This window comes from Podarcis melisellensis, assembly GCF_964234715.1.
Source record: "Podarcis melisellensis genome assembly, chromosome: 14".
Taxonomy (NCBI): domain Eukaryota; kingdom Metazoa; phylum Chordata; class Lepidosauria; order Squamata; family Lacertidae; genus Podarcis; species Podarcis melisellensis.
In genome coordinates this window covers 46,016,801-46,037,784 of record NC_138546.1, presented here as the reverse complement: position 1 = coordinate 46,037,784, position 20,984 = coordinate 46,016,801, and the positions used below count along the sequence as shown (strand labels likewise).

The 20,984-nt window shown below is 44.6% G+C and overlaps 1 protein-coding gene across 3 annotated transcripts in view; it reads right to left on the bottom strand.

The window, feature by feature from the left end:
• Positions 1-16,658, bottom strand: part of LOC309356261 (dual oxidase 2-like) — a 53,801-nt gene extending 37,143 nt beyond the window's left edge. Inside the window, exons 1-8 of one of the 3 annotated variants that reach the window (XM_081887577.1) lie at positions 16,564-16,658; positions 14,049-14,132; positions 12,468-12,632; positions 7,894-8,081; positions 6,371-6,569; positions 4,860-5,026; positions 2,088-2,151; positions 690-786 (exon numbers count right to left, since the gene is read on the bottom strand). In XM_081887577.1, the coding sequence (XP_081743703.1) occupies positions 690-786; positions 2,088-2,151; positions 4,860-5,026; positions 6,371-6,569; positions 7,894-8,081; positions 12,468-12,632; positions 14,049-14,132; positions 16,564-16,642 (1,043 nt within the window). In that variant the 5' untranslated portion in view covers positions 16,643-16,658. Of the gene's footprint in view, positions 1-689; positions 787-2,087; positions 2,152-4,859; positions 5,027-6,370; positions 6,570-7,893; positions 8,082-10,205; positions 10,778-12,467; positions 12,633-14,048; positions 14,133-16,563 lie in introns of those variants that run through there. The other 2 variants (XM_081887578.1, XM_081887579.1) reach the window with 2 other exon arrangements.
• Positions 16,659-20,984: the final 4,326 nt, after the last annotated feature.

Sequence of the window (20,984 nt, the reverse complement as noted above, 5' to 3'; positions counted from 1 at the left end):
TTACCTTTACCTAAATACTACTTGGAGCACATAACTCTGGCATCATTCCATCTGCATTGACTACCCATTTGTTTATAGAATTCAGAGCTTTTTTCAGTGACAGTTGTTTCCTATTTCCCCCTCTGCCCATGCCAATACTTTTGCTGGCACCCATAACATTTTATAAATATATGAGCTCTGGTACCTCATTTTTGGTATTAAAAAGTACAGTACTATTATTTTTATTTATTTATTTACCTTTGAAGGCCCCACATGACCTGGTAGCAGAATATCTCAAGGACCTCCACCTCTCATGCAAACCTATACATGCACTGACATCAATATCAGAAGGCTTACAATGTCCCTCCGCTGTCAGAGATAAGGCAGGTGGTTGGGACATAAGCTGCCTTATGCCGAGTCAGATCATTGGTCTATCTGGATCAGAGCTGTCTTTTATGATTGGCAGTGGTTCTCCAGAGTCTACCCAAATTGGTGGTGACTCTACAGAATCTCTCCCACCACCTGCTGCTAGATCCTTTGAGATGGAGGTGGTCAGGAACTGAACTTAGGACCTTGCACAAGTGCAATGTGTCTTCCGGCAAGGCTACCATTCTCCAATTGGCATGCATGGTCCAAGCTTCAGAGGTCTGCTCGTCCAACTGATGTATCAGCCAGTCCATAAGAAGGCTAGAAGTAAGGCAGATTCCTACCTCATGTACACACCAGGAGGGACCATAGTGCCCAGAAAGAGCGCTGTAGTCACTACGAATTCAGGCGAGATCCTAGCATCCACATGTTGCTTGTAACCTGAAACAGAGATGACGGCTCTGAATAACAATACTCAATGAAGGGCAGGAATGGCAACTACAGCAGGATGAGGCCCCATTGCTGCATGGATGATCAGTCAAGTGCAGACACACTTTTTGGACAGAGTGTGCATGTTTGGTTAATGAAATCTATAGTTTATAGTGCAAAGGTATGCAGAATCCCCAAATACAATTCAGGCCCCGCCTGCACTATAGATCTAAGACACTGTTCTACCACTTTAAATACTCATGACTTCCACTCTAAGAATCGTCGCTCTGTGAGGTGGTCTTCTAACCATTCTCCGTCTTCTCAGAAGTAAAGCCCCACTGAGTTCAGTGAGATGCACTCCCAAGTCCTAGGCTAGCATGCATAGGATTGTAGCTTCAGATTATCTCGCTAATTACAAAGATATTATTTGTCACTGGATTATTGTGGCCTAAACCACTGAGCCTCTTGGGCTTGCCGATCAGCGGTTCAAATCCCCGTGACGGGGTGAGCTCCTGTTGCTCTGTCCCAGCTCCTCCCAACCTAACAGTTCGAAAGCACACCAGTGCAAATAGATAAATAGGTACCGCTGTAGCGGGAAGATACGCGGCATTTCCATGTGCTCTGGTTTCCGTCACAGTGTTCCATTGCGCCAGAAACAGTTTAGTCATGCTGGCCACATTACTGGAAAGCTGTCTGTGGACAAATGGCGTATCCCTCAGCCTGAAAGCAAGATGAGCGCCACAACCCTACAGTAGCCTTTGACTGGACTTAACCATTAAGGGGTCCTTTACCTTTTTACCTATTTAGTACATGCAAGCAAGCCCTTCTTATACCTTTTATTATTCCTGATATTACAATTCCTTTCCACGATATTTATTCATTAATGTACATACCCTATTATTCTAAACTGCACCCCACACAAAAGGGGATGTATTATTCATTTTAAAATGGAAATGTATAACATGAAAAATAAAGAGAAGGTGTTTATTAACATGCTTGCTTATTGATTGATTGATTGATTGATTGATTGGATTGGATTTGGTTTGACTTGTCAGCTCTTTGCTACCAAGGTCTCCAAGGGGAAAGTGGTGGTTCAAAACAACAGCCAAAGTTTGAGTAAAGGTGAAAACTGAAAGGAATTGTGGTTTTAAATAACGGGAGAGGCTCAGGTAAACCTCTAGTGCATTTATAGTTATTTAAATGCATATGCATGCCCAAAACCCCGCACACTAACAGCAGAACAAAATCAGCTCAGTCCACTGGCCCCCATTGAACGGTACCCATTTGCACACGCCATGATTCTTTCTCCTCACCTGTGTAAGGTTCAGCGGGGCCATTCCCAACGAAGGCTGGCAGCCATTCGTAGAGCACAATGTTCTAGGGGAAAAGGAGGAAGAGGCAGCTGTGACACACAGGAAGTTGCTCCACACCCAGTCAGACTACCTGCTGCAGTAGCTGGTGCCCATTGGGAGAGGTAGGGCAGAAGACAGGAAGACCAACAGCAGGTGGAGCCAGAGCCAATGGCAGGAAGAGCCACCCCCTGATTGGTTGTAAATAGAAGGGCACTCAGATGGGGATTGGGTGAGATCGATGGGACAGTACCCCATTTGCCCTAATGGACCACAATCCACTGACTAGTTACCGTATTTTTCCGTGTATAAGACGATGCTTTTTGCTTTAAAAAAAAAAGGCAAAAATTGGGTATCGTCTTATACATGGATAGTGAATGCAGAGGGGGAACGTGCTATTAATGGCAGCAGCAAGCAGGAGATGGGCAGTGGCAATTGGGTGGGTGATTGCTGGCTGCGGCAAGGCCTGCTGGTGATTGGCTGTGGCTGTGGCAATGGGGCAGGCGATTGGCAGCTGTGGCGAGGCAGGCAGGTGATTGGTGGCAAGTGGGCGGGTGGGCTGTTGTTGGTGGCGAGTGGGCAGACAATTGGCGGCTGCGGCGTGGTGTGCAATCGGCAGTGGCTGTGGCAAGCGATCAGCAGTGGAGGGCAGGTGGGTGAATGATTGGTGGAAGTGAATCACTTACTTAATTTTGGGTTAAAAAAATAGGGGTCGTCTTATACCTGGGGGCGTCTTATGCACAGAAAAAATACAGTATCTGCCCAGCCCTGGTCTGTTCAAGCCTTATTTATTTAGATCACTTGCTGCTAAAATAGGCTTCCAATAGCAGGCAGAGATCTTTCCTGGTATATGGGTCCTAGATCTTCGGGAAGGGTCATGGCTTTGCATGCAGAAGGTCTCAAGTTCAATTCCAGGCACCTCCAGATAGGGTTCAGGGAGACTTCCTGTCGCTGCCAGTCAGTGTGAACAAAACTGTGCTAGCTGTACCAATCGTCTGGTACATTCATTCTTTCTTTAGAAAAACAGGAACTTGGAGATGTCATGGACTAGAAAGACCTTCCACATGAAAATCGTAAGAGCTACCACTGAGGTGTGGACTCTTCCATAAAGCTTAATAGGCAGAGGTGTTGAGTGAGAAGAATGTATGGGATCTCAGCTCTAAGAGTTTTGTTTCTCCCCGCCACCACCACCAAACCTGGAGTCATTTCTTCATCTGCCAGAGCATCAAAGTAATGGAGAGGCCCTCTTTGCTCTGGCCAAATGAATGAGGTGAAAACAAGGCTTTCAAGTTTTGCTATTGCTTGTGACGTATGAGCATGAATTATGTCAGAGACTGAGACGAGCTTCCAATTCTATGACTAGCAGCTGATGGCCCATATATTATAAAATGGACCAATACAACTGCCTGCATTTTTGTATTTTCTTTAGAGATTGGGAGGCTGCCATGTTAAGCTCTTATATTATACCATTTCCCACAACATCTCTCTACTTAGGAAGCTGCCATACGCCAATTTTTTCTAGTTCTTTGCTGCGCCTAGTTTTGTCTACCGTAATTGGCTTCTCTCTCTAGGGCAGGGTTGGAAAAGCACAGGACCAAGGACAAAATGCAACCCTCCAGGCCTCTACCTGGCCCTTGGGACTCTCCCCAGGCCACACCCACCTCACAAGCCACACCCTCTTACCCACAGACCATACCACTCAATGCCCTTGCTTCACACCCTACTTGAGTGTTTTTGCCTGGCTGGAATGTGTCTTTAAACTCTGAGAATGCCTTTCCTTGTCTGGTTCAAGGTGTGTAGAAATTTGCTTACAGGTAAAATCTGCATGCATTGATCTACCTGCTTTTGGCTCTAGCCTTTACCCACAAATGCCATGTAGCCCCTGAAAGAAATGCAGCCCCCAGGCTGGAAAAAAGATTATCCACCTCTTCTCTAGGGTCTTAGGAAGAGAAAGTATTGTCCATCACCTGGAACCCGATCGTGTTATCTGGAGATGCCAGGAATCAAACCTGGGATCTCCATCATGTCAAACATGTGGCTTAGGGCCCTCATATTTACAGGACCGCCTCTCCTGGTAAGACCTGCAGAGGACCTTAAGGTCCATGAATAACCATAGTTTAGAGGTCCCGGGCCTGAAGGAAGTCAGGCTATCCTCCACCAGGGCCAGGGCCTTTTCAGTGATGGCTCTGACCTGGTGGAATGCTCTGTCCCATGAAACTAGGGCCCTTCAGGATTTAACCTCCTTCCGTCAGGCTTGTAAGACAGAGCTATTCCGCCTGGCCTTCAATTTGAATTCAGTCTGATCTTTATTTCCCTTCCCCCTCCCCTTTTATGAAGATCACCCACTCTGAGACCCCACAGCTAATTCTCCCCTGGCCTCCTCGCTGGCCCAAGTAGGACCAATTCAGCCAGCTAGCCCTGGGGAGTATCTAATTGATTTTTTATTTTTGAATTTTATTGTTATTCATGTTTTTATACTGTATTTTATGCTGCTTTTACAATTTTAAATTTGTTGTTAGCCACCCTGAGCCCGGTTTTTGAACCGGGAAGGGCAGAGTATAAATAAAAATTTATTATTATTATTAAACACATGTTCTGCCACTGAGCTATGGTCCCTTGCTTAGAGACAACGAGGAAACAAAACACAGTCTAGGGGTTTATGTGCCCAGAGAGGTTTGCTGGATGCCTCCCCCCGCTCCCCGCCCACACACAGTCTTTCTTCCATGCCTTGCTCACCTGGTAAGTGGCAATAACCCGCTTGCGCACGTGCTGAAACACATCTTCATCAGACCAATCAGGGTGCTGTTGGGCAAGCTTTGCTGCCAGGACGTTGTGGTAGCGGAACCAGACGATGCCCATTGCTTGCAGGAACAGGTCTGCATTACCTTTGGCATTTCCAAAGTCTAGAAGAAGGGATTGGGTGGGGGGTAGAGAGAGAAAAGAGCCAGTTCTAAACTTCCAGATTCCAAGAGCAGGTACAGATTTGCTGGTATGACCTCATGAGAGGAGTGTACCATCTCATAGTATATATAGGAATGATGTCAAACAAACATCAGACACGGACATTTTATGGCCCAGCCTCCTTTCAAATGGTTTAGGTTTCCATATATCATTTGTTGTCACAGACATATATTTCAAATGGGGAAAGGGGAGGCCTTGGAGGATGGAAGAACAAACCCCTCTCTTGCCACTAGTGTGCTATTAATTGCCCGTTCTCAAACTGGTTCCTAAAAAACAAGTAAATGTGCTATCAGACATCACTTATATACATTTGCCTTTGCAGATGATGTGCCGTTTTGACCTTCAGAATTTGCCATGCTGGCGCTTTCAAACTAGTGATTCGCCAATGCCCATTTAAAAGATACAGGACCCTAAGAGCTGTGCAACGTTTTCTACCTGTCTGTGCACTGGGGCTCTTTGCTATTGACATTCTGGAACCCTTATAAGGAGGTTTTTAATGTTTAATGTTTTATTGTGTTTTTATATATTCTGGAAGCCGCCCAGAGTGGCTGGGGCAAACCAGTCAGATGGGCAGGGTACAAATAATAATATAATAAGTGCTATTGTTCTAGAAAAAGAGGTGCCAGAACTCTCCATGAACGCCTCCCTTGTTCTCTTACAATGGCAATTGCTCCCACCTGAGAGGTGCCAGAATTGTCTTTTATCCTGTGGCTGAGGGCCTGAAGAGATGAACCCTCTCCCCTCCCTATTCCAGTTTTCTCACAGGCTCTCAACTTCAGACTGTATCCAAAATTACGCATTAGAGCAAACGGGGCTCTGGACCACCAACCTCCATCTGCTCTCATTGCCTGTCAGCTTAGTCTCAGGGCTTATCCACACTGACCTTTCCTCTGCATGCTCCAGGTATAGACTGTGCTTAAAAGCTCCATGTTCGAGTGTCCTTTTATTGCCCTGGAGCTTTCCCTGCAAAACCCCATGCTTTTAGAGTTGAATCCAAGCAAACGACAATCTGTGGAAACCACGAGTTGCCGTCTGTTGCGTTTCAGCTTCAAAGAGTTGGATTTTCGCGGGGAAAGCTCCATTGTGAAAAGAAGAGAGTTTTAAAGTGTCAACCTGTGCCTTGAAAGAGCGGGACAAAACTTAAGTGTGGATCAGCACTCCGTGTTGCCCCTTGTAGAACTCAGCAGCGAAGAGGGAAACAAAACTAGAATCGGTTGGCCCTGCAGGCCATCGCCTCTGGCGCCCCCTACTGTTGTCCTCCTGGCTTTCCACCCAACCTTCCTTACCATAGAGTCCCTGTGGTCCACTTTGTCCTGTGGACGGATCCAGAGCCTTCCACATTAAGCTGTTTGCCTTTGTCTGCCTTGGGAAACCATCTTCTCCGGAGAGCAGCTTCCCTCGTGAGAAACTTCTCAGAGAATCACTCCAGGAATGGGATGAGCCATAGACGGCACTCCCATCGAGCCATCCTGTCACCCCATTTAGCTGGTGAAAGAAGGGGGGAAGCAGGGGCGTTAGTTCCTTCTAAATCTTTGGCCAGGGGGCCATCAAGCATTCTCTACCGCAGAGGCATTGAAGAAAGCAGCTTTGTGCAGGGTGGTGAACGGACAGAAGATTTAGTTTATCATATCCTTGCCAGAATGACTGTCCTAGAGATATACTGCCATGTTATTCCATAGGCAATGAGTCAATGGAGTCAAAAGGGGATGAAAGATCCTCAAATGCAACCTATTGTTTTTTTGATGGACCACTTAATAAAATTTTAAATAAGGTAATTCAAGCAAACGGGGAAAAGGTCACAGCTCAGTGGTGGACATCAGCTTTGCATGCAGAAGATCCCTGCTTCCATCCCAGCATTTCTCCTGTCTTACATTCAGTACTCCACATTTCCATATCAATTTGCGTTGGTCCTTGTGAACACACACCAGCAATTTAGAGTGAATTTCTCCTAATATAAGTGTTTTCATGCAATTTGACCTAACATACACATTTTTGGAGAGCAATTTACCCTGATATAATGCATTTGTGCATGGTGTTATCACTAGTCTATGCACTTTTATTCACACTCCCCCCCCCAATGTGTCTCTTTGCTTTCCTTTGAACTATACCAGTGAGGCCAAGAGGGGGTGGGGTTGTGTCTGGGCAGTGCAGAATCTCCATACACACGGCTCAGGCTTGTCCCCCAGGGAGGTCACTTCGGTGCTGCTAACACAGCGGTTTGACTTTACTCCCTGGAGGTGCACTTCATTGTCTCTCAAGACAGATGGTTGCCAACCAACCATCGCCCCCATACAGACATTTCTGAACACATTATTTAGCTGGGGAGCTGCAAAATTCGGATGAGGGCAAATTTTGAAGGATGACTGGAATTTCAGTTCTCACTAAGTTTAGGAAAGCAGGCAGGTTCACCTTTGAACGTGGACTAAATTTAATTTCTCCCCCTTCCTTCCTCACTAGCACTGCTGATAGCCTTTCAAACAGAGGACTGCTCTCTGCAAAAAAGGACATATTAAACCCATCCCCTAATTTGCTCAGTCTGTTTATTCATTTTAGTACATTTCCCTTTTCAAAGGCATACTGTTTTATTTTTAAAACATCCCGGGCAGAAAACTGAGCAGACCATTGCAGAGCATTCCTTTCTGCATCTAGACACCACCCTTAGCGACTGAATCTGACTGCTCTCCCAGCAATGCTGCCACTGCATGAATCCTCTGATACACGCCCTGTATTTGCCCTTTTCCCCTGCGAAATGTACTGTGCAAACACGTGCAAAGGGATAAACACTGATTTGCAGCCAGCTGGATGTTACCTGCTCCCGGGGCCTGTTGGGGCTTTGTCCTGTACCTGGAGCCCACTGCATTCGCTGGAATGGCAGGACAACATCACCCGAGCCAGCAGGGTCAAACACAGGATCTCCTTCAGGGATCTGTATGTTTAGGAACTCGGCAGGGCAGCCGGGCTTGTCGGCTTCCAGAATCTCCGAGAGCACATGGAAACCTGGCAGACACCAAAAGGGACAGAACTAGCAGAGGGTGGATGAAACAGGACATCTAGTGAACCATGACACCTACGAAATTCAGTTCCGTGAACTCACAGGGCCTGAAACCACACTCCACGAAAAACCTGCTGCGACTTCTCTTAAGAGTGTTGCATTTAGAGAAGCTACAATATTTGCCAGTTTCAACACTTGCTGACCTGATCTGCACCTCTCAGACTAAGTTGCACCGGAGTATCCTGTTCCCCAAATGTGCCGATGAAGTTCTCCCCTACTAACCTCAAAAAAGTATCAAAATATATTTTAGAATGCATATTTGGATAGAAAGCATGTTCCTGAAAGACCTACATTGGTTCCCAGTAAGTTTCCGAGCACAATTCAAAGTGTTGGTACTGACCTTTAAAGCCCTACAATGGCCTTGGCCCAGTATACCTGAAGGAGCATCTCCACCCCCATCGTACTGCCAGGACACTGAGGTCCAGCACCGAGGGCCTTCTGGCGGTTCCCTCCCTGCAAGAAGTGAGGTTAAAGGGAACCAGGTAGAGGGCCTTCTTGGTAGTGGCGCCCGCCCTGTGGAACGCCCTCCCATCAGATGTCTAGGAAATAAACAACTATCTGACTTCTAGAAGACACCTGGAGTCAACCCTGTATTGGGAAATTTTTAATGTCTAATGTTTTATAATTTTTTATGTGCTGTAAAGAGTGGCTGGGGAAATCCAGCCAGATGGGTGGGGTGTAAATAATAATAAAACCATCATCACCATCATCTTGTCCTTCTTGCCTCAGGCAGCAAAAAGTCTTGAGCCAGCCCTGCTCACAGAGTGTAATCCAGCCACATGCCATCATATCTCATTGCCTCCTGAGGAATCTCTTTTCCTCAGACAATGATTCCATAGACTATCCAATAAGTAACAAGGGATACTATTGTGTGGATCAATTTCAGTGAGGTTGAATAATGTGTGCATAAACTTTTTGAGTCTCTTTTAAGCCCAGTTTTTAAGGCTTGGCAATTTCCCCCAAATGGGAGCAGACAGAAATTATTACAAACCCTGGAAAGAGCTCTCAGCCAGTGCCAATTATGAAGGAAATAACTGGCTGCGGCAGCAACAACGACTACTAACACTACAATAATAATAATATAACAAATTTGACAAAGGAAAATGGAAGAAAGTAAAAGAAAACAACAACCTAGGGATGTTTAATATCAATATAACCTATCCAACTGTCCAAAGAGGAATCCACACAAGAGAGATGCTTATAAGAAATGTGTTCAAATGTGGTAAGAACATGTGAAATTATTATTAATTATCACTAATGTTATTATTACAAACTAGGTTTCTTATCCACCTTTCACAATAAGTGAAGTGACAGCAATTTAAAAATACAATATTAAAATTGGTTTAAAACAAATTAGTCAAAGGAGCAGGGTGGGTCCTATGATATATATGTCAGAAATGTCAAAAGTCCAGATAAATAGGTGTTTCTCTTCAGCGCATGACAGGAACTACATAAAAGGAAGGTAACAACACCCCTCTGAGGAGATGGAATTCTACTACTTAGGGGTTAGCCGGAAAGAATGCTTTCTCCTGGGTTCCCACCCCCCTGAACCGCTAAGGGGCTCAGAAGTGCCAAAGAACCCATTTCCTCTTCATCCTTCTCTCTCATCATGGCTTCTGAGAAATCCACAGTCTTGTTTGAACATATTCCAAGGGATTAAGCTCCAAGCATTACTCAGCCTTCAGCAGAAATGCCTAGCAACATCCAGGCTCCCAAACATGCCCGGATCACACTGGCAAAAGCTAACCCAGGGGGAAGTAGGTTTAAGTGACCAAATAATTCTGAGGTTTGGAGCAGAAATCCACAAGGAGGGGCAAACATGACCATTGCTAAAATAAGACATAAAACCAGTCATGCAAGAGCCTAGTAATCTTCTTGGTAATCCTATGATCTAAGGGTTTGAGCCAGAGGAAGAGAAAAGGGGGGAAACTGTGGTTTGAATTACAGTCTCTGTGTTGCTGTCACAAGGTCTGGAAACCTTGGCAAATCCCTCACTCCCAATACTATAATTCTGTGACCAGACCCCCCCCCCCCCCAAATCCCGTAATTGAAAGAATTAGGCACATTACTCCATTAGTTACAGGCATTGATTTGAGGCCTGATTTGTGGTAGAAAGTGGGCCTTGACTATACAAGCGCCTTGTTTCTCCAAAATGTCAGTGCTGTGAAAAGCACAGTAGGCCAGCCTTTCCCAACTAGATGCCTTCCAGGTGCCTTGAACTACATCTCCCATCAGCTCCAGCCACTATGCGGCATGGGGCTGATGGGAGTTATAGTCCAAAACATCTGGAGGGCATCGGGTTGGTAAATGTCTGGAGCAGACACTGCCAGAGTGGAGGCGAAGGAATTTGGGGGCAGTTGTGCAATCAGGAATCCATTTTGTTTTTCCGTGATTGAAAGGTGCTCTATGTTGGAGAGGGGCCAAACCAGATAAATCAGTCCTGTTCCCTGTAATGATGCCAATTCCTTCGTAAGACTTTTGCTGGAGATTTGCTGAAGGGGCCAAAATGTTTATTTACTGCATCTTATACCATCCCGGCAGTTTGAGCTTTATGATTGCTGTTTAGAATCTTTAGAAACACGGCACAAAAGGAGGAGGAAGAAAGAAGACATGCGCAAACTCAGGAACCTGCTCTTGGAAGCCTCTACATCAATGGTCATGCAAGCAGCAAAACTGGGTGGGGTTAGGGTTAGGGTTGCAGGTTCAATTCCCGTATGGGACAGTTGTGTATTCCTGCATTATATAATAATAATTTACTATTTATACCCCACCCATCTAATTGCGTTTCTCCAGCCACTCTGTGTAGGAATGGAGAATCAGGACAGACGAGGAGTTTGATGATCTGAGAGACGTTCCTCTTGGCAAGCCTCCAGAATCTCTCTTTTATTGAGTATTCAAAAGCATTGCCACCAGTGTGCTAGTGGTTGATTGGTTAACATACAGACAAAGAAACTCATCGCTGATTGGTTAACATTTGCATAAGGCGGGTACAAGGCGTGATTACATATGCACATTAATCTTTAAAAGTTCAAAGACTATTAAACAAGGTAGAGCTTAGACAGGTATGAAAGCTCTTAATCCACTTATAACTAAGATTGATTATAATATGTCTAAAGCAATTACTAATGTTCTGATCATAGCATAAGAGCACATAATCAATTATATGTTGAAGAAGAATATATCAGGGTAAACTTTAAGTGAACTAAGAAAAGGAATGTTGTGCATGGTACATCTTAGGTATGTGCAAAGGGGGATTAGAAAGATAGCTATAGGATTAAAAAGGTGTAGCTTGAGTGTTTCAAGAAAGCCAAGAAGGGAGTGCAGTAGTGATTCCCAGAATCTCCCAGAATGCCACACAGAAAAGAACCAATGTTTTACTATATTGGTATAGAAAGAGAACATCCTTTCATCTCCTCCTTTCTTTTTTCGTTTGCGAGGTAAGGCAACTGAGTAAATAAGGCAAAAATATTTCAGGATTAGTGGTGTGCCATCAAATACCCAAAATAATTTCACCAGGGTCGATGGGGCGAGAGTACTTTGGGATATGTGGTGTGCCAGCATATGCCCCAAATAATTCTACCCACAACTCTGGGCACCTCCCAATCGAATATTAAAAACACAATACAGCATTAAACGTTAAAAACTTCCCTATACAGGGCTGCCTTCAGATGTTTTTTAAAAGTAGGATACAGTGGTACCTCAGGTTAAGTACTTAATTTGTTCCGGAGGTCCGCACTTAATCTTAAACGGTTCTTAACCTGAAGCACCACTTTAGCTAATGGGGCCTCCTGCTGCTGCCACGCTGCCAGAGCACGATTTCTGTTCTCATCCTGAAGCAAAGTTCTTAACCTGAAGCACTATTTCTGGGTTAGCGGAGTCTGTAACCTGAAGCGTATGTAACCTGAAGCGTATGTAACCTGAAGCGTATGCAACCCGAGGTAACACTGTAGTTGCTTATTTCCTTGACATCTGCTGGGAGGGTGTTTCACAGGACGGGTGCCACTACCGAGAAGGCCCTCTGCCTGGTTCCCTGTAACCTCACTTCTCGCAGGGAGGGAACCACCAGAAGGCCCTCAGAGCTGGACCTCTGAACAATGGTGGTGGAGACGCTCCTTCAGGTATACATACAGGAACGAGGCCATTGTAGGACGAGTTGCACTCGATTGGAAGAGTCCCTTCCAACTATACAATTCTAGGATTCTACGATATCAGGGAGGAGCCAAAGGGTCATTGGACAAATGGAGGGAGCCTTGCTGCTTCACCCCTCCCTCAGACGCAGCCCAGTGGCATGGATGCTGATAGAGGCCATCTCTCAAGAGTTCTCAGCTTACCAAAGAAGACACCCAGCACAGTTCTGTTCTTCTGAGAGGGTGATCCAGAGTCCCCTCGTGCCACCACATGGCTGAGTCTCCGTGCACTGGGGACATTTGGTTCCTGGGGGGCCTGGTACACGCCGTCTGCATAGCTGGCAGGAAGGAGCCGCGACAACCACGATCCTAGTGGTGAGAAATCAGCATGTCAGCTTGAGGTAGCCAGCCATGGGCAAGACTTAATTTTTGCAAATTTCTTCAGTGAACGGGTCTTAAAAATGTGTCTCCTGGAGGTGAGGAATCTGCAATTATGTTTGTGACTGGAGAACATTTAGCTTGGCAAGTCTGCGTTAGATGAAGAAGCTCATACACTGCTTTCGGAAAACTGAAGGATTTAAATTTTACCTTCTGAAAATGTCAGTAATGCTAAATAATATTATTAATAATAAATAATTATAATATAACTGCAAGTACTTGGGGCAAAGCATTTCTAATTATTTCTATGGAATTTACAGACATTTTATCTACCAAGCATAACTAAATTATATTAATTTGACCAAAATATCTTTTGAATTCCCCAAGTGATGTTACACCCTTTTAGCACCCGTCATTTTTGGAAACTGAAAGCTGAAAAATTCAACACACCCTATTGAGGTCATGTGGCCAGCATGACTAAGCCGCTTCTGGTAAACCAGAGCAGTGCATGGAAAAGCCGTTTTCCTTCCCACTGGAGTGATACCTATTTATCTACTTGCACTTTGACGCGCTTTCGAACTGCTAGGTTGGCAGGAGCAGGGACCAAGCAACGGGAGCTCACCCCTTCGCAGGGATTCGAACCGCCGACCTTCTGATCGGCAAGCCCTAGGCTCTGTGGTTTAACCCACAACACCACCCGTGTCCCTAGGGTGTCTTAGGTGCTGTGCAAAGTATGTCCTGAGAAACAAGGAAGGACATGGACAGCTGGACCCTTTCTAAAAGTAAAGCCACAACTGAGACTGGGATTCTGCTCCTTTAAGACATGCTTGCATGCAGTGGTGGGCCTGCTGTGGAAGCAGGATCCCCAAGCTCTGATGCACAGCTGGGAGGACAAAAGTTGTGAAATGCACAAAGTGGAGGAACACAACTTCCCTGCTCTTTAAGGCAGCATTGTGAATCCTAACCCAGGGTACCTCAGGGATTGCCTGGGCTCTTATATATCCCACCTCAACCCATTGCATGCAGAGCTGTTTCCAGTCTACCCAAAACAACACTGTTTGACTCGCTGTTTGCTGTAGCCAAATTTAATGATATGATTAATTCTGTTATTGACGTGCAGCTATTCCACACCATTTATTTAAGCAGGAGTGTGTTGGAAACGTCATCAATAAGCGTGGTGCCAGTGGTGGGGAACAAGTGTGAATTTAGGACTGCGAGAGGGAATGAAAAAGAGAATGCCGATCGCCTGCCTGATTTTCCATCCATTTGCGGAAAGACGTGTGAACTGGCACAGTACCATTTTGCAAAATTTGCCAATATTCCCTGTACACATGGACCCAATGCTTGGCATCAGAAATGGCATTTGCAACAGCATTGGAGGCCTGAAAGCCTCAGGGACGCTCTCACCTGCTGAGTTGTGCCTGTGGTACATGAGGTTGTTGTACCAGCCGTCGTAACGCTGAATTTCCCAGTGGATATTCTTTTGGGCACCTGAGAGTAAACCACACATGAAGGAAATGAAGTTATTGGAAGCAGAGCTGGTTATTCATGAAAAATCAGGGCCGATTAGGGTGTTGGCATGTTGGAAGATGCGCAAATTTTTGTATGTGGCGAACTGGCAATGTGTCTTCATGGTGGCCATACCTGGCAGGGCTCTGTAACAGCCCCTTCTGGTTCAAATATATGTATGATAACCATGGGAGAAGCTATGGAACTGGGATATGAAGTTTACAGCATGTTATACATTGAAAGAAAATTATATGAAAATGATGTATCGTTGGTATTTAAGTCCTAGTAAACTAGCTAAAATGTACAAAACCAGGTCAAATACATGCTGGAAATGTAAGGGAAAAGAAGGCAACTTTTATCATATGTGGTGGACATGTAAGGTAGTACAAGAATTCTGGGAGATGATATATAATGAACTGAAAAATATGTTCAAAATAACCTTTTCTAAAAAAACCCCGAAGGAATTCTAGGTGCCAAAATTCCAACGGATCAGAAAATACTATTTATGTATGCGGCCACTGCTGCTCGGATGTTACTAAACCCACAGATGGAAAGAAAACATTGTCCCTACCGCAGAAGAATGGCAGATTAAGTTGATGGACTATGCCAAATTGGCAAAAACAAAATAAGAAATCAGGAATGGGGAATGAGGAAAATACATAATTTACCTTACAAAACATTGTAAACAATTAAAATTATTAGTAGGATTGGAATGACACTTGTAGTCGAATGTTGAATTTTGGGTATGATGGAGATTTAAAAGATTTGGATTAATAGACAAGATGCAGGAGGAAAAGGTTAATATAAGGACCCACAAAGGGGGAAGTCCAGGAAATTCTTTGGAATTCTCTTTTTGTTGGTTATGTGAAAACTGTACATTTTTAAAATCTGAAAAACTAAATATTTTTTTTTAAAAAAAAGAAGAGAAAATATATGTATGGCTTAACTAAGCTCACCATACATTTAAACTACTTTTATGCTACTATAGGCTGCTGGATTAGTTTGGTGGTCCATGTGGTTCAGCATCCGGTTGTCACAGTGACTAACCAGATGTCCATGGGACATGGCACCATCTCCTCCTGTGGTTTCCAGGAGCTGGTTTTCAGAAGCATTCTAGAACATAGCCTTCTCCTCCATGAACTGGCCTAGGCTGTCCAAGTTGGTGACCATCGCTGCCAATTGTGGGAGTCAATTCCACAGCTTTATATTATGCCATGTGAAGAAGTCCTTTCTTTTGCCTCTCCTGAGCCTTCCAGCATTCTGCTTCACTGAATATCACATGGATTCTCATATGATGAAAGAGGGAGTAAAACTTATCTATCGGCTCTCACTTCACCATGCATAATTTTATAGACTTCTATCATGCCACTTCTAACTTGCCATTCCTCTCTAAACTGAAAAGCCCAAAATGTTGTAACCTTTTCTCACGGGGTTAGAATCATGACTTTCCAAAAATTCTGGGAACTGTACTTTGTTAATGATCTCCTTACAACTTTCGGTATTCCTGACATGCTCCATTTCCCAGGATTCTTTGAGGGAAGCCATGACTTTTAAGTGCACATCTTATATTCCAGTGGAATAGAAATCTTTTGATAGCTATGGGCACCTGTTAATGACCAAGAAAATGGAAGACTTGGCCACATTGTCTGTTTGAGAAAGCACCAAAAACAAGATCACTGTTTGGATCTAGTCTGCAGCAAAGTCTACATGTGAACCGCAAGACTCACAATACCATCCTAACAAGAGTTAGTAAAAAGGTAAAGCTAAAAGACCCCTGACAGTTGAGTTGCAAATGACTCTGGAGTTCTGGCGCTCATCTTGCTTTACTGGCCGAGGGAGCCGGCGTTTGTCCGCAGTCAGTTTTTCTGGGTCATGTGGCCAGCATGACTAAGCAGCTTCTGGCGAAACCAGAGCAACGCAAGGAAACACCGTTTGCCTTTCCTCCAGAGTGGTACCTATTTATCTACTTGCACTTTAATGTGCTTTCGAACTGCTAGGTGGGCAGGAGCTGGGACCCAGCAACAGGAGCTCACCCCGTCACGGGGATTTGAACCGCCGACCTTCCGATTGGCAAGTCCTAGGCTCAGTGGTTTAGACCACAGCGCCACCCGCGTCACTCTAACAAGAGTTATACCCTGTGAAATCAACAAAAAACCCTAAGCGGTTTCCATAAAACAATGTGAAACACACTTAAGAAAATATAGATAAAATCAAACATTAAAAACAAGTAGACATGAAACGCATCACAATAGAGACAAATTTCTAAAACAAAATAGACATAATAAAATTGTACGTCTGGGTAGGCTTGCCTTCAACAAAAAAAGTTTTTATCAGTCAAGTAACGGCTCTAAGAGGAAATCCATTTTAGGAAAACCAATAGTTAACTGGGCAGGGAAAAGTTGGAGAGACTTACCAGTCGAGTGCCACAAACTTGCCAGGACAAACCAAAGCAAAATAAAGGCTTTAGTTCCAGTCATGAGATCAGTCCACATTTCTTTGGGGGACCTTTTTCCTGAAAGACAAAAAATAAAAAAGTAGTTGCATCTTACAGCCCTGGAAAGCCTGAAAACGCATATTTCTATTTTGTGGCGCAGCAGTTAAAGTGTTGGACTAGGACCTTGGAGACCAGGGTTCAAATTCCCACTTAGCCCTGAAGCTCATTGGGAGCCCTGCCTCTCAGGCTAACCTACATCACAGGGTTGTTGTGGGGACTAAACAAAGAGAGGGAAAACTGAGTTCCTTGTGGAAAAAAGTGGGATATAAATGCAACATATAAACATATAAAACGACCCAGGTGGAACCACATCAGAGGATGCCTTGGTAGTATTGCCTGCCCACAAAGTGAGCGATGCTTCCCTCTGGAAACAAACGATGCCAGAGACCGAGACATTAATTTTAGATCTAGACATTTCAACTAGGCCCTTTTCTTTTCAGACTGATTTTCGCATTGGTCCCCTGCAAGGCAGATACATTGCAAATACCTAAAATCTGCCCCTCAGAAGGAAACCAATTCCTTTTGCTGGTTTAAATTCAGAAAAATTCTATAAAACTTCTAATTTGCACATTTATTTGGGTGAAACCATCACTACTTGTTGCTGAATTTGAAATATTTTGGCAATAATTGTTGGGAAGAAAGGAAGCACGGGTCATTCAAGATGGGCAACGGAAGCCAAATGCTATGGGGGTGGAAAGATAAGCCTCACACTTGGACCACTGCTCCCTTTGACAAACACTAACCATCCAATTCCACTTTTTCTTCCTGCAACCATGAGGGCTACTTACCTTAAACCTGTGTTCTTACTCATGCAAAGCACATGCTCTGATATATTTTTTCACACTCAGTCCATATTACACATGTTCAAGTGCTAACCATTTTTAATTGTGTTATTAAAAAGAGCACCATCTATGAGTTTTAGAAGAAAGTAGCAAAGTGCAGATACTCTTAAACGTGCCTGGAAAATTTGCATCTTTCCCATACCTCCTATGCAGCAGAAACGATGCAAATTTAAGATCTCTTTTGAAAGGATCCTAAGCCAATATCTAAAGCAGCCAATGCAAGTATGCCTCTACAAATAATTATACACAGGAGATTTCCTCCTATAATTAACCATGAATACGAATGAGAGCAGATGGGACTGCTACCACACAGTGTGGTGAGCCTAACACTTCTTGTGGGTGCAATTATCTACAATCATGAATTTGTGCCCACAAAGTTTTTGAGAATGCTTTAGAGTTCCACTTGGGGGAGGGGGAGATGATATGTCTAGAAGTAGTCCGATCCTTCTCTTCACAGACTGTTAAAAAAAGGGCATTTGGGTGGGGCTGGGGGAGGCAGAGCAATTCAAGAGTTTTAGAATAAAGCTGCCATAGTAGAAAGGAGATGTAGCCAGTATGGTTTGTTTTTATTACAAAAAACAGAACACCGCAAGTTTTGTGTTTTGTTATTTACAAGATTTGCTTTTCGTCCCCCATTTTTTTAAAAAAAATCAAAGAGCTACATGAACACTTCAGCTGGAGTGGTATCATGGTTGAATGCTGTTTCAGCTTGAGAGCCCCTGCAACTTTCAAAAGTCCTCTTTAAGAAATTATCAAAATGAGGCGGGGTGTGTGTCAGAGAAATGAGACAGTGCGTCACTTATTATTATACGGGCATGAGAGTGCCTATATTGGAGTAGCTACTAAGTGGGTTAAACCACAGAGCCTAGGGCTTGCAGATCAGAAAGTCGGCGGTTCGAATCCCCGCAACGGGGTGAAGCTCCCGTTGCTCGGTCCCAGCTCCTGCCAACCTAGCGGTTTGAAAGCATGTGCAAGTAGATAAATAGTTACCGCTCTGGCAGGAAGGTAAACTGTGTTTCTGTACACTGCTCTGGTTTGCCAGAAGTGGCTTTGTCATGCTGGCCTCATGACCCGGAAGCTGTATGCCGGCTCCCTTGGCCAGTAAAGCAAGATGAGCGCTGCAACCCGAGTCGTCCATGACTGGACCTAACGGTCAGGGGTCCCTTTACCTTTAAGCCCCAGTCCAGAGGCCAGATCAAGCCCCACCTTTGGTGGCTACAACAGCAAAATCAGTTTAAAAACTGAAAGACATAACCTTGGGGCTCTGTCAAGCTCAGCATCCTTAACAGAATGTGTTATGCCCCCTCACTGATAATCAGACTTATCATTAGATGAGTGGAAATTACCCATTTTTAAACCTAGACCCCTGTGCAGATGGGCAAAAAAGTCAATCCATTTCACTCGTAAAGGCCAAACCTATTTAATTCATACTTTCCAAAAACAATGTGAGAATCCAAAGCACAGCTGTCCTTTGAAATTTGCAGTTTCCTGACCAGCTCTTGTGGTAAACAGAGGTTTAGCTCCACCTGGAGACAATTTTTCATAATAGCAGCCTTGAACAGCCCTGGGATTTCTGGCAATATAAAAGTAGAGACTCTGTATAACTTCCAATAAACCGCATTATCCTGCTATCAATGTGTTAAGCCTTATGGGCACCTAAGGGTGCACAGGTGCTCACAAAGGCTTTCCCTCTCCCTCCTTGGAAGTTTTAAAGCAGGGCTTGGATGGCCATCTGTCATGGATGCTTTCGTTGAGATTAGTGTATTGCAGAGGTTTGGAATAGATGACCCACGGGGTCCCTTCCAGCTCTGATTCTATGACTTAACTGGGCTGCTGAGTGATGAGTCAGGTGGTTGGTAAGAGGAGGGTGGGAGAAAGATATAGGGGTGGTGCATGGAGGGAATGCAGAAAGGAGAAAAACCAGTCTCCCTCCAAGCAGGAAGGAGGAGAGAGAGAGATGAAGATCTGGGGCTTTCCCATATCCATTCTGCAAAAGGGAAGTGCAGGTTATTTGCAGTCTATTGCAGCAATATTTGCAGGGTTGGGGCGGAAGGGATGCTGAGATTTACTGGTCAAGTTTAGAAGCCTTGGGCAATCATCTCCTTGCCAATTTCAAGGTCCAAACTACAAGGAAACAGGCGATAATATTTACTTACACAGATACACAGCTCGATATCTTAACCGATGAGGAAGAGCTGTGACAGTAAAAGGAGTGGGAGTTGATAGAGGCACTATGACACCAGTCCTAACACTGTCTCAAAAAGATGGAGGAGTCCAGAAAAGTTACTAGCCCACAAATGCAATCCAGAATTGTCACTAGCCCAGAGACTAGCCAACTTGCCCAAAAGGACTTTCCGGTATACAAAGCTTGTGAGAATTCCCCCAAGTTAGCTAGAAAGCAGTGATTTGCCCCATTCATTCATTCATTCATTCATTCATTCACAAGGTCTATTAAAAGTTTTTTTTCCTAATTATACTGCAAGTGAAACAGACCAGCCATTATTACCTTTCTCAAAGGGATGCTCCTAGACTTACTTTTTGCATGCCATTAAATCAGTGGGGTGGGTAACCCCTCTCAAGTATGGCTAAGCACCACTGCAGCATATGGCTTGTACAGTAGACACTCAGGTTGCGAACATGATCCATGTGGGATGCACGTTCGCAACCCGCAGCAGCGCGCAGGCGCAGGTTGTGATTCGGTGCTTCTGCACATGCACAAAGCGCGATTTAGCCCTTCTGCACATGCACGACTGCCGAAACCCGGAAGTAACCTGTTCTGGTACTTCTGGGTTTCAGTGGTCCGTAACCAAAAAAAAAAATGCAACCTGAAGTGTCTGTAGCCCAAGGTATGACTGTAGTGGCTTTCCCCCTCTTGTCTTCTTAGAAGAGGTCCAGCAGAAGCACATTGTGGGAGGGCAAGTTTGATATTATGCCACAGCCAGTCCAACGGGAAGACCTCCTGGACCCAACACTCCTATGCCACTTGCGGTTCCCATGCCATAAGGCTGGCAGCAAATGAACAACATGAATAGTCAAAAGTGCACTGCTGTCATAGAGACATCAGCCCTTAGTTGTTCTGCTGCACCAGGAGTGGGGAACCTTTGACCGCCCACCCCCCATGTTGTTGAATTACAAGTCCCATCAGCCCTAGCAAGCATGGCCAATGGGCAGGGATGATGGGAGTTGTAGTTCAGCAAAACTGGGTGTACCACAGGTTCCCCATACCTCCTCAGCACCCAAATGGCCACCCCACAAGGGCTTTGCTATGGGGTTCCTTTCAGCTGCCTTTAAATTTTCAAAGGGTTGCTCAGCCAAAAGGCTTGACAATTGCTTCCCATTTCTGTAGTGCAGGGATGGGTGAACTTGTGGCTTTCCATATATTGTTGGACCACAAGTCCTGCCAGCCCCAGCCAGCGTGGCAAATGGGCACAGAGGACAGAAGTTAGAAATCCATCCTTATTACTACTACTAATAATAATAATAATAATAATAATAATT